Source organism: Taudactylus pleione, unplaced genomic scaffold, assembly GCF_031769625.1.
Source record: "Taudactylus pleione unplaced genomic scaffold, aTauple2 ptg000314l, whole genome shotgun sequence".
In the NCBI taxonomy this organism is placed as follows: domain Eukaryota; kingdom Metazoa; phylum Chordata; class Amphibia; order Anura; family Myobatrachidae; genus Taudactylus; species Taudactylus pleione.
In genome coordinates, this window is record NW_028284715.1 from 10953302 (window position 1) to 10965976 (window position 12675).

The 12675-nt window shown below is 46.9% G+C and overlaps 1 protein-coding gene across 3 annotated transcripts in view; it reads left to right on the top strand.

The window, feature by feature from the left end:
* The first annotated feature begins 7741 nt into the window (after nt 1-7741).
* FBXO43 (F-box protein 43) overlaps nt 7742-12675 on the top strand; it is a 49125-nt gene continuing 44191 nt past the window's right edge. The window contains exon 1 of one of the 3 annotated variants that reach the window (XM_088442606.1): nt 7742-7881. In XM_088442606.1, the coding sequence (XP_088298732.1) occupies nt 7870-7881 (12 nt within the window). In that variant the 5' untranslated portion in view covers nt 7742-7869. Of the gene's footprint in view, nt 7882-11845; nt 11975-12045; nt 12169-12675 lie in introns of those variants that run through there. The other 2 variants (XM_088442607.1, XM_088442605.1) reach the window with 2 other exon arrangements.

Genomic DNA, 12675 nt, shown 5'->3' on the forward strand with positions numbered 1-12675 from the left:
CACCGTGTATGGGGGCCTTTACCTGCCAATATGTATACTGTATACTGTCCAGGGCGGCTTACATCTGTGCTCACTGGGCTACAGAACTTGCAGGGATCACCCAAGAGGGTGAACTAGGCATTTGCCCAGTTCCCTTCTTAATGTTTTTACCTGTCCACCCTGCAGTTTTACAGAAACATTTTAAAAGACAAGGGACACATTTAATTAAGGAATAAATCCCCAGGAAAAAAAAGAGGAAAATTATAAGTAAAATCTATCAAAATGGGTCCAATAAATGTTAAACCAATTACCAATTGTGGTGACCCTATTATTAGGATTTTACCAAGTAAAGGTCTTTGAGAGTCATTGCCACTAATAATCAGACTCAGTAGTTCCATTTGTCTTATGTATTTTGCTATTTTTTTTAATCTCATATATGTCTTTCATGTGCTTATTAGTTATCTATTACATCTTGTGAGCGTTAAACTTTACTGTCAAGAGAGACAGTTGTCAATAACATTATTGAGCGTATTTCATAATAAGAGAAAGAGCCGTCTTTAAATGTAACAAACAACATAACTCATCTGAGGGTAAGTGCACGGTGAAGATAATGCACATATACATGGATAATTGTGGAAACTAAAGTAAGTCCTGTCTTGGTGGTAATAGTGTCACGGGCAAAGTCATGTTCATACATGTCCCGGCAAACAACATTTTTACCTAATAGCCAACCATCTCCACCTGGCCTCTGTGCTATTTTGTGCCATATCACTGATTGCCTCTCCACAAAACATTAATGGGTGCTCCCAGGGAATTTGGCAATAAGCTAAGCCTGAGGAAAAATGCATCACAGATACAGTAGCCTGGACATTTATGGAATGGAAATATTTTCTATTTCAAAACATAGATTAATTTCTGATGGTTCCGGAGCTACATGAGTACCAACCACATCTCCTATGTGGTTGGGTACGGGATCCTGGCAGTTGGGATGCTGGCGGTCAGAATACAGACAGCGGCATCCCAACAGTCAGAATCCCGACAGGTAAGTACCCTAACCCTCCCCCTAACCCACCTTTCCCACAACCTAACTCTCCCCTCCCACAGCCTAACCCTAACACTCCTCCCCCACAGCCTAACCCTAACCCTCCCCCTAGTGCCTAACCCCTACCCTAATACCATCGGTATGTCAGTATTCGGGATTCTGTAGCCAGGATTCTGACTGCTGTTGGGATTCCGGCGCCAGGGATTCTGACCAATGGCATCCTGACCACCGGGATGCCGACTACATCCCCTCCTATGATGTGCAGAAACTCAGCAATTTGTTGGGACTGTGGTTTGTCCGGCACAAGGGAGGTTGAAGAGCGTCAAGAATACCCGCAGGGCCCGCCTGAGTGCCTCAGTGACGACAGCCCCTGTAACATGAGCATCAATTTAGCCAGTGGTGGTAGTGCTGTGATAAATGCTGACAATAGGGGCTGATTCTGAATCACATGCTGCTGTGATCAGTTTAGCGACTTTTGCCACAGTTGTGTCTGCGACTTGATACTAATGCTAGCACAAGCCCTTCCCATGCTGTACAAGTGTGCTTCTGAATGTGCAAGGACTGGAACACCCACTTTGTGCCTCTTTAGATACAACAATCCTGCTTGGTGCATCTGTAGATGCCTCTATTGGACGCACCATCGAAAACAGCTCCTGCCCCATGCTAAGTACATATTCACCATCAGAGTATGGCCACCAATGTAAGCACGCCGATAAGACAGTGCCTCTCCATGCGCCTGAATAGTCACGGCTCAGGAATGCCCAATACATTTATGAGACTGTGCGTTTGAATCGCTACTCTGTGTGTAACCGCAGGACCCACGCGCTACTTGGACGCATGCGCAGTTGAAACACATCGACCATTTGCACAAATTTCAGCATTGCGTGGGACTGGCATCCTGAAGAGGGTTACACATGGCATGTAGGCACGATCCCGGGGCGATGTTGTCGTTTCTGGTGTCAGAGGCAACAATATCTTCTTGGACCAATATGAATGGAAAAATCAGCCATAAAAAATGTCTTAATTAAAAAATATGTAAATTGCAATTAAATAACTATTTGCTCTGAAAATTACATGAATGCAATTATGACACATATAACATATTTAGAGGACACATATGTGAAAGATAATACTTACTCCAGGTAACACACAAGCCATATTTTTGGTGATCCGATGCAGCATTGGATCACTCTGTGAAAACATCGACCATTTGAGTAACTCTCAGGTGTTTTCACTCTGTCGGGACCAGGAAATCTGCGTTGGTAGACGCACACCCTGCCTCAGCACGCCTACAAAACGGGGACAACACGCCCCTGATTTGTCAAACCCTCACCGTTGCCTACCCATCCTGCCCCCAAATGGAGCTGCGGCTTGTGGGCACTGTGAACGATCATGCATGCGCAGATCTCGCACCATCAGTGTCGTACGCAAACCATCGGCTGCTCTCCTGATAGGTTGCGTACAAGTCCGATGGAGAGCAGGTGGACTCTTGCATGCGCCAAGGTTGCAGTGCGCATGTACTACAATGCCACTGCGACCCTTGGATGCCCTAGTCTGATTGACAAACTGCAGCCATTTGAGGGGGGGTTGGGCAGCGACGGGGACCGTTTCACAAATCGGAGGCTTGCTACCTCTGTTTTGTGGGAGTGACGAGGCCAGGCTCTGCATCTTCTGGCGAAGACTTACTGGCCCTGATAGAGGAGCTCTGTTGCCCATTCTAATACCGCTTTTATACCTAAATTCCGGGTCTGACCTGGATGTTGGAACAGGGGACCTGATTCAGACACTCTCGCTAGGATGCGTTCGCATGCAGCCAGCCGTTTTTTTGCATTCTGCGCATACGCGTGCGCAAACCAGTACGAGCGATCGGGAAGCGTTCGCTCGTTGCACATAGACAGCCCGGCTGAATGAGTGACAGGAGAGACCGTTTGTGGGTGGTGACAGGGGCTGGCCACTATAAACGGGGGAGTGGAGGTGCGAACGCAGGTGTGCCTGAGCGTCTTAACGCCGTTTCAGAGGCGTGCATAATTAAGAGGCAGCGTCATAGTGCACGTCACTTGGTTGCATTTCACACTGAATACCTCGCAGTGCTTGCGGTAGAGTATGGTCAGCCACAAGCACTGCGATTGCATCCGATGGTGCTTGATGTACCGATGGTTGCATACACCTCCTGGAGATGACGTGTGCAAGTGGGCGTCTTAAGAATAGGCTGGTGCATATACAATGTGATCGCACGCTAAGACACAGTGGCTGTGCTGATGCCTTGCCGTGCTATCGCCTGCCTTCCCGAAATTTGCATACGCATCTAGCGAGCGGATCTGAATCAGGCCCAGGGTTCCAAACCGGATCAGACTTGGATTTAGGTGGCGCCGACCCAGAATATTCCCGAGTCGGCGCCGTTCACACCAGAGCCGGGTCTGCAGTGATACGGCTCTTCCGGCGTGGAAGTGGACGCTTGAAGATGACAGCCAATCGGCTGGCATGCGGCGCGTTCCAGGTCATCGTCACCCGGATCGCGCCGTTTACACTGCAAGGTTTCACGGGTCATTCCCGTGTTAAACCCTGCAAGTTACCTGGCCTGGATTGCCGGGTCACTCGACCCGGAAATCCAACCCTGTCCCCATTTACACCAAGGAGCTGCCCGGGTTAACCCTGCAATAACCCGGGATTTAGCTCTGGTGCAAAAAGGGGTAAAAGTAAGCTTAGATTTACTGAGATGGGCAAAGACTGTGGCCATTGTGAACGATGTTTACGATGGGAATCTAATGCTGCATCTTGGAGCACAGCACTTGGATCTGCGTTGCCGACAGAGGGCGTCTTTTTTCTGAAGACTCCTCCTGCGGCATTAGCATATTATTTTAAAGACGCAGCAGCAATTAGCTAACAACTGAATCAGGCCAGTAGTCCCCCCCAAAAAATCTAAAACTTGCATGTGTAGTTGGTGCCAGATCAGTCGGTTCAATTAATCACACATAGGGGCATATTTACTAATTATCAAGTTTTAGACACAATCATTATTTATTTATTTATTAACAGTTTCTTATATAGCGCAGCATATTCCGTTGCGCTTTACAATTGTAAACATTAATAGAACAAAACTGGGTAATAACAGACAGATATATTGGTAGGAAGGCCCTGCTCGCAAGCTTACAATCTATAGGATGATTTGTCATCACTATTCACAGCGTTAAGAAATGTTAGATCACCCTGATGTATCATTAATTACCCGCAGGGTATACTTACCTACTCGCCCTGAATGTGCGGGAGACTCACGATTTTTCGGGTAGTTCCACACACATCCAGAAGAGCGGGTGGAACTCCCGCATCCTGCCCACTTCCTAGTGAAGTGGGCAGGATGGTGACATAATACTGGGAATTATGCGATTGTATCTGTTTAGCCCCACCCCCTCTCCATGGACCATACTTGCCTACTTTTGAAAATGCATTTCAGGGAGATTGTGAAAGCAGCACCTATGAGCGTGGCGGTAAAGTGGGCGTGTACTGCTACATCTGAGAGGCGTGTCATAAAATTGACTTGCATCCAAATGCAAATGAGCCCCAAAGCAGTCAGTAAGATCTATTTGTTGATGAAAACACACTGATACTTTTCAGAAAATACATGTATCCATAGGGATCATTCTGCCTTATAACCAATGCAGAAAAATGATACTAATGATCCAATTTGAATGTAAATATCTCTGTTTATTTTTGCTACTGTTTCAGGGAGTCTCCCTGACAATGAGGGAGAGTTGGCAAGTATGCCATGGACCCGCGATTTGCGGCCTAAATGATGCAAAGAGCCTGGCCCCGCCTACAAAGTGGTCAGGTGCATCCTCTAACCGGGAGAGGAAAATGTAGACAAGTATGCCGCAGGAGCAGGGGCTCAGTAAGGAGCCCGCCCCTGCTATGTTTAAGAAGTGAAGTGATCACAAAACAAATGTTTAGCATTTTTACCCAGATTAGTGACTGAGTCACATATAGATGTACATGAAATGCCAGCGTCAGTATTCAGCGTACCTTTGCATTGTATGTTTGCCGCATTAGTGATATAAATAAGACGCAGCTAAGTTGCAGAGTCCGTTATGCGCCAAATGGCGCTATTTGACATTACTTGAGGAAAGATATAAGTGGACACATTTGTAGGCTCTGAGATGTTACCACTATCTCCTAAAAGTAATACCACTTCTATACCTAAATTCCGGGTCTGACCCGAAGGTTGAAACAAGGTTCCAAACCGGATCAGACCCGGAATTTAGCCGGTGCCGACCATGGATAATCCCTGAGTCGGCGCCGTTCACACCGGAGCCGGGTCTGCAGTGACCCGGCTCTTCCGGCGTGGAAGTGGACGCTTGGAGATGATGTCATCTCCAAGCGCCAATCGGCCGGCATGCAGCGCGCTCCAGGTCATCGTGATCGCGCCGTTTACACTGCAGGGTTTCACGGGTCATTACCGTGTTAAACCCTGCAAGTTAAGGTGCCCATACATCAGAGTGGGGTTGCCGCAATCCTGCAACGCGATCGGAAATGCTGATCTGCCGGGTGGAAACGCCGGCCACCATCGATGGTCAGCGATCCGTCACAGGAGCGCTGAAATTTTCAATATTAACTGTCCCCGATTAGACTATAACGATCATTTTTTGATCGCGATCGTCAAATCGGGAAAATCCAACATGTTGGATTTCTGCGATCCCGCGATGCCGGGTTGCAGCATCGCGGGATCGCGGCAATCCATCGCAGATTGATGGGGCCCATTACCTGGGTTGCTGGGTCGATCGACCCGGGAATCCATCCCTGTCCCCTTTTACACCAAGGAACTACCCGGGTTAACCCTCTAATAACCCGGGTTTTAGCTCTGGTGTAAAAGGGGTATAACAGCGTCAGAAAAGAATATTTGAGATCATTATAACTTCAACCGGAAACCTTTATCTAGTAATGCCATAGTAATTTATAGCAATTTCAGACACTTCAACTTGATTGCTTTGACCAAAAATGTTCTGTTCCCACTTAATGCAGAAACTATTGTAGGAACCTGTACTGTATTAATTAACTGATGTAAGATGTGGTTGGTTGATGTAATTTGGCTACAGTAATTCAGTACAGGTAAATTAAATGTTCAGGTTCCAGACATTTTCTACTATTTGAAAGGGGTCATGTTGGAAGGTCTGCACTTAAACTAAAACCCTAAAACTTAATTAATTGTTTTATTCCCAGCAGTTGCAATCTAATATCCCTTTTCACCAAAATTCCGGGTCTGACCCAGAGTTGGAACAGGGGGCCTGATTCAGAGCCGGACGCTCTGACCAGAGCGCTCGCTCTGAATCAGGGCCCTCCTACCTAACATTGGAGCGGCCTCTTGGACGCTCGCATAGCTGTAGGTTACCACCCACAGCTTATGCGAGCGTCCATGATGATGGTTGCGATGGTCAAGACCATCGCGACCATCGGGCTTGCGACGAGACCCTGCGGTAGGGTCTCGCTGCCGCAAGCCCTGGAGTGATTTTGGCTCTATCAGAGCCAAAATCACTCCCACTGACATCACTAGTGATGTCAGTGGGGCGTGATGTCAGTGGGGCCGGGCCCAGATGGTAGGCATTCCCATGGGACGCCTCTGTCTGGCAGCCACGCCCCCGGCACGCCCACCAAAGGGGGCGTGCTGTCACTCACCATTGACAGCACGCCCCCTTTGGTGCGAGACCACGAGCGACGGCTACCCCGTCGCTCGCTGGGTCTCGCGCATGCGCACGACGGAGCTCCCTCCGTCGTGCGCATGCGCATTTGGGAACCATCGACCCGCTTGCGAGCGTCCTGCGCTCGCGAGCGGGTCTGAATGAGACCCAGGGATCCTATCCGGATCAGACCCGGAATTTAGCCGGCGCCGACTCGGGATATTCCCGAGTCGGCGCCGCTCACACCGCAGTCGAGTCGGCATAGACCTGGCTTTCCCGGCGTGAAAGTGGACGCTTGGAGATGACGTCATCTCCAAGCGCCACTGAAGCTGGACCAATCGGCCGGCTTGCGGTGCACTGAAGGTCATCAAGACCCGGAGTGCGCCGTACACACAGCAGGGTTTCATGGGCTACGCTCGTGTTAAACCCTGCTATTTACCTGGGTTGGATTGCCGGGTCACTCGACCCGGCGATCCAACCCTCACCCCTTTTACACCAAGGAGCTGCCTGGGTTAACCCTGCAATAACACGGGTTTTAGCTCCGGTGTAAAAGGGGTATAAATGGTAAAGATTATTTTTAGAAACTGGCTGGACAAATAACAGTTTTAAATATAACCCATCTTTTGTGTCATGATATTGGCTTGTTTGATTGTATTGATGCATTAACATAACAGCATACAGAAATCTGCATTTTATCATTTACTAGCATAAGCAAGTGTCAATGTCTGGTTGAACTAATAATTAGCCCAACCTGCCAATAATCACCTGTTACTGGCAAATCACTGCAGAACCAGTGGCATCCACAAGGTGCTACAAATCTAGCCAATATATTTTGTTTAACCCAGAGTTTCTCAAACTCCATAATTACAGTCCAAATTATAAGGATATCCATGTTTGAGCCTAGATGGTTACATCAAATTGACTGAGGTGCTAATTAAGTCACATGTGCTCAAGCATGGATATCCTTAAAACATGGGCTGTAACTGTGAAGTTTGGGAACCTCTGACATTAACTGAAAGAAAGTCATCACATGTATGATGTAGCAGTCATGTGACCTACAAAGTTAACACATGTGTAATTAGTAGTAGTTAGTAAAGATGGCCAGTTACAACCTTGTTTGGCTTTGATTGTTAGCTTTTTCCATTTTGTTCTCCAGACAAGACTACAAGTGAAGAGGAGCCTATGGATATACAGGTCTGAGGTTTTATCAATCTACAGAGTTTATGCTATTTTATTTGTTACAAATTATCTGTAGTTGTAATGTTTTTAATTAGAGAAAGTTCAAGACCTACATGCTGGGACCAAGTAATGACTTTTTAGATAAACCGGTTTTAAATTCAATTTGAAGTTCTTACCAGTCCTCCTCCTTCTTTTTTTTTTTTTTTTTTTTGGCTGTGAAAAGCTGTTCTCGCTGATTATGTCATTTTTGTCTATTTTAATTATCCCCGTATTCAATTTCAAAGACTTTTTGCCGGTGCGAAAAGTCATTGTAAAAATAACGGGGATAACTTTTCACCATGTCTTACATGGTGAAAAAAAGTGCTGAATTGGGGTTTAGGGGTGCAGGCTTATAAAAAATAGCCTGCACCCCTGGGAATGTCCCCTAAAAAAAGATCTGTTAAAGTAAAAAAAAAAAAAAAAACGGGACAACCCCCCCCCCCCCCCCAAATATTAAGTTTCATTTTGGGGTGAAAAAAAACGGGAAACAAACTTCTGAACTACCAAAATTAATTCCAGAGGGGTTCCTAAGTGTGCGGCAGGTGTTTTACAGCATGCGGGTAGTAGCGGCAGGTGCATTTTTGAGGAATTTTGAAAAATAACTTTAGGGACTTAAAAATATACTTGCAACCATTTTCATGTACCCCAAATTTGATTGAAATAGTTAAAAAAAAAAAATCTAAGTGCTATTCTTCACCCCTTCTTCAATGCCACATTTATGCACCTGCTGCGGCTTTTACGAACCCCGACTTCCTAAAGCAGGCAAAAATGGGGGTACCCATAGTCATCCCCCCATGTCTAGACATCTTTAGAGGGGTCCCTGGAACAATTCCCGGAAATTCACATTTTTTGCGATACTTGCCTTTCCGCCGCCTACCGTTTTCGCTGATTACTAATTGAGTACAGGGATAAAGCGGGCACGCGCCTGATACTTTATCCCTGCGAAAAGTCCAGAGTGGACTTTCCGCTCCAATATTGAATACAGGCCTAAATATACGCTTTCTGATGCTGGTAAATGCCCACAATATTTCCCATATGAGATATTGAGTAATCAAGAAGAAAACGTGTCTTAAGTTTTAGTCCCCATTTTATTTTGTATTTTTTTTTTTTTATCTTAACTTAAAATACAATTTGATGGCAGGACAATAAATTCTCCTTGTGCTTGAATGATCTTCAAAGGAAAAGGTCTTTCTACTACTGGTGTATAAATCCAGACCATAATTTACTATGTCCATAAGAAAGCATGACTTGCTATCGATCGTTAGACAAACCAGATTACTATGATCTACACATGCTGCCTGGGTTTATTGCACTAGGGAGGCCCAAGGTGTGTAGCACTGGGGTGGCATAATGTGACCTGGTGCGGCATAATGCAAAAGAAACAAAAGTGTATACACAGGGCCGTAGCTAGGGTAGTGCGGCCGGTGCCATCGCACAGGGCACCACAGGTCAGGGTGCGCTGTTTGGGCCTGTCAAATTTCTGTTTATTATCATTCTTGCTTGTAGCTTCCTCTTATTTCATCCCCAGCATCTCCTGGCCTCTCCTATCTCTTCCCTGGCCCTTCCCTATGAAGCCATGGCCCTTTTTTGGGTGCATTATGTCCCCTTTAAAAATGAGGGGGGCGCCAATGCTCTTTCTGGCACAGGGCACCAAAAAGTCTAGTTACGGCTCTGTGTATACATGTTAACTTCATTTATTTTACAGCAGAGTTGTACATTTTTGTGGCACATACATGAACAGAAATGCAAAAAGATATTTTATTGAACGGTATTGTAACTACAAAACAGATTCAATTGGCCACAAGCGGCTGATGTTTGCCTTTTCCACGCACACTAATGCCATGTACACACTAGACCAGAGGTTCTTGAACTCGGCCTTAGGACCCCCCACACAGGTCATGTTTTGCAGGTCACCTAGCAGGTGCACAGGTGTATTCATTACTCACTGACATGTTTTAAAAGATGGAGCAAATAATTTCACTTGTGTTTCTGTGAGGAGACCTGGAAAACATGCACTGTGTGGGGTCCTGAGGACCGAGTTTAAGAACCTGTGCACTAGACCAGTGGTTCTCAAACTCTGGGCCTGATTTAGAACGCTCGCGAGCGGGTCGATGGTGCCCAAGTGCGCATGCGCACGACGGAGGCGGCTCCGTCGTGCGTATGCGCGAGACCCGAATAACGACGCCCATGCTGTCGTTATGGGTCTCGCACCAAAGGGGGCGTGCTGTCGATGGTGATTGACAGCACACCCCCTTTGGTGGACGTGTCGGGGGCGTGGCTGCCCAGATGGAGGCGTTCCCATGGGAACACCTACCGTCTGGGGACGGTCCCACTGACATCACTAGTGATGTCAGTGGGAGTGCTTTTGGCTCTGATAGAGCCAAAAGCACTCCAGGGCTTGCGGCAGCGAGACCCTACCGCAGGGTCTCGTCGCAAGCCCGATGGTCGCGATGGTCTTGACCATCGCGACCATCTTTTTGGCCGCTCGCTATAGCTGTGGGTGGTCACCCAAAGCTATGCGAGCGGCCAGGAGGCCTATCCAAAAAGGAGCAGGGACAGCCCTGATTCAGAGCGAGCGCTCTGTCAGAGCGTCCGGCTCTGAATCAGGGCCTCTGTCCTCAGGACCCCACACAGTTCACGTTTTCCAGGTCACCTAGCAGGTGCACAGATGTATTCATTACTCACTGACACATTTGAAAACTCTGGAGATAATTATATCACTTTTGATTCTATGAGGAGACCTGGTAAACATGCACTGTTTGGGGTGCTGAGGACCAAGTTTGAGAACCTGCACTAGACGATAAAAGTGAACAATAACTCTATTGTTTAACAATGTTATTCATATCGTCGAGTGTGTATGGTCTGAACGACCGATGGGTGCTCCCGCGGGTCATTAGCGATATCCCCAGTCGGCTGCACATGCAGCACAATCTGGAGATATCGTTAACAAAGCCATGCTACCGAATGCCCCCCCCCCCCCCCCCCCCAGTCGTTCGTAATATTTCTTATTTCTATTTTGATGCTAAATATTCATGTTAAGTAAATAGCAATGTAAAGAGAACAGCAGAACACGGGGTCGTTCATCGCATCGACAGAACGAGACTACATGCTGTCAATTTGATGAACGACCCCCATGTATTTGGATGCGGTTGGTAAACGACCTATCGTGCCGTCGTTCACCGGATCACGTGGTTTGAAACGACCGCACGATGTCGCAGACCCTCCAACATGACCCGTTCCATTAAGGTACCCATACATTTGACCGGTATTTCCGCGATCCTGCAACGCGATTGGAAATGCCGATCTGCCGGGTGGAAACACTGGCCGACCAACATCGATGTTCAGCGATCCGTCGCAGGATCGCTGAAATATTACATGTTAAATGTCCCCGAATTTGACGAATGCGATCATTTTTTGATCGCTTTTGTCAAATCGGGAAAATCCAACATGTTGGATTTCTGCGATGCCGGGTTGCAGCAATGCTGGATCGCTGCAATCCATCGCCGATGGATGGGCCCCTAGGTACAAAATGCTCATGTTGGAGGGTAGTAATGTTGTCTGTCGGCCAGGTACACACATTGTGTACTGTGTAACCTGGCATTACAGTAAAAAGTAGTATTGTGTAGTGTTCCTGCATCTAGCCACGTATTAGTGTGACAGGTCTGCTGTGTTTATGATGGTATAGCTATGACGGTCATAGAGTATGTACAGCCTCCTAAAGCTGCCATTTATATCCGAATATTCCAGATTTTCCACACTAGGTTTCAGTTTTACTTCATAACTAGTAAGGACTCTCTCACCGTGCCCCAAACAATAGTGATACACCATGACAGCATTGCAAGAGACCCGTGCGCGCTCCCGCGACAGAAGCGCTCTGTCTGTGTGTGGGGTTACCAGGCGCGCCCCCGCCCCTCTCCTGAGTCAGCGGCAGGTGACAGTTGGAAAGGGCGGGCGATTTGAACCCCAGTGAGGGAACCGCTGCTTCTGCCGCCTGAAAGACAGCAGCTACCACACGGTTCCCATAGCAAGTAGTAGCCCTGTACTAGCTCGGGATTGGCGTTGCCATAGGGTAACTGGCATGACACTGTGTAATTACTGTAATAATAAACCATGGAGATGTGTTATTCCGGGGTGGTGTGTGTGTGACTGACAGAGCATCCCCCTCTTATGGTTATCTATGCCTATAGCTGTGTATTCCTATAGGAGATTCCTATGGATCCGAGCCATGAGCCTGGTTGCTGGAGCTTTCTGCAAGGACTGAAGGTGACAACAAAGGGGGGCAGTAATAATGGGTGTCAGTTGCAGTGACTGAGTCTGACTAGTACTAGCTAGTGTTGGTGCTGATGGGTGCAGATATTGTATTTATTGTGCTTATTACGCCCTGCAGCAGTAGTTAGACTAGAAACTTATACACGGTGTGCTTATTTGCATTGCATGTATGTACTGTATATAGCAACGCAGAAATACTGCACTGATGGATGGATGCATGTAAGAGCTCCCCCTGCTGGCAGATAAGGAGTTGGCTGTTGTACATATCCATGATCAAGCTGCAATAGTCTTCCTGTGACCAGGGACAGCACCAGGTTTTAAAGCTTTTACACGATCATGACTTTCAGTATTGATAAACCAATAACAATGTTTTTATCAGATGCACATAATATAATAGATTCTGATTTTTATGTGCATTATAGCCTGATATTCCAAGCGAAATATTTAAAGTGCAGAAAAAAAAAAAAATGTATGTCAGAATTAGGGATGGCAATGTAATAG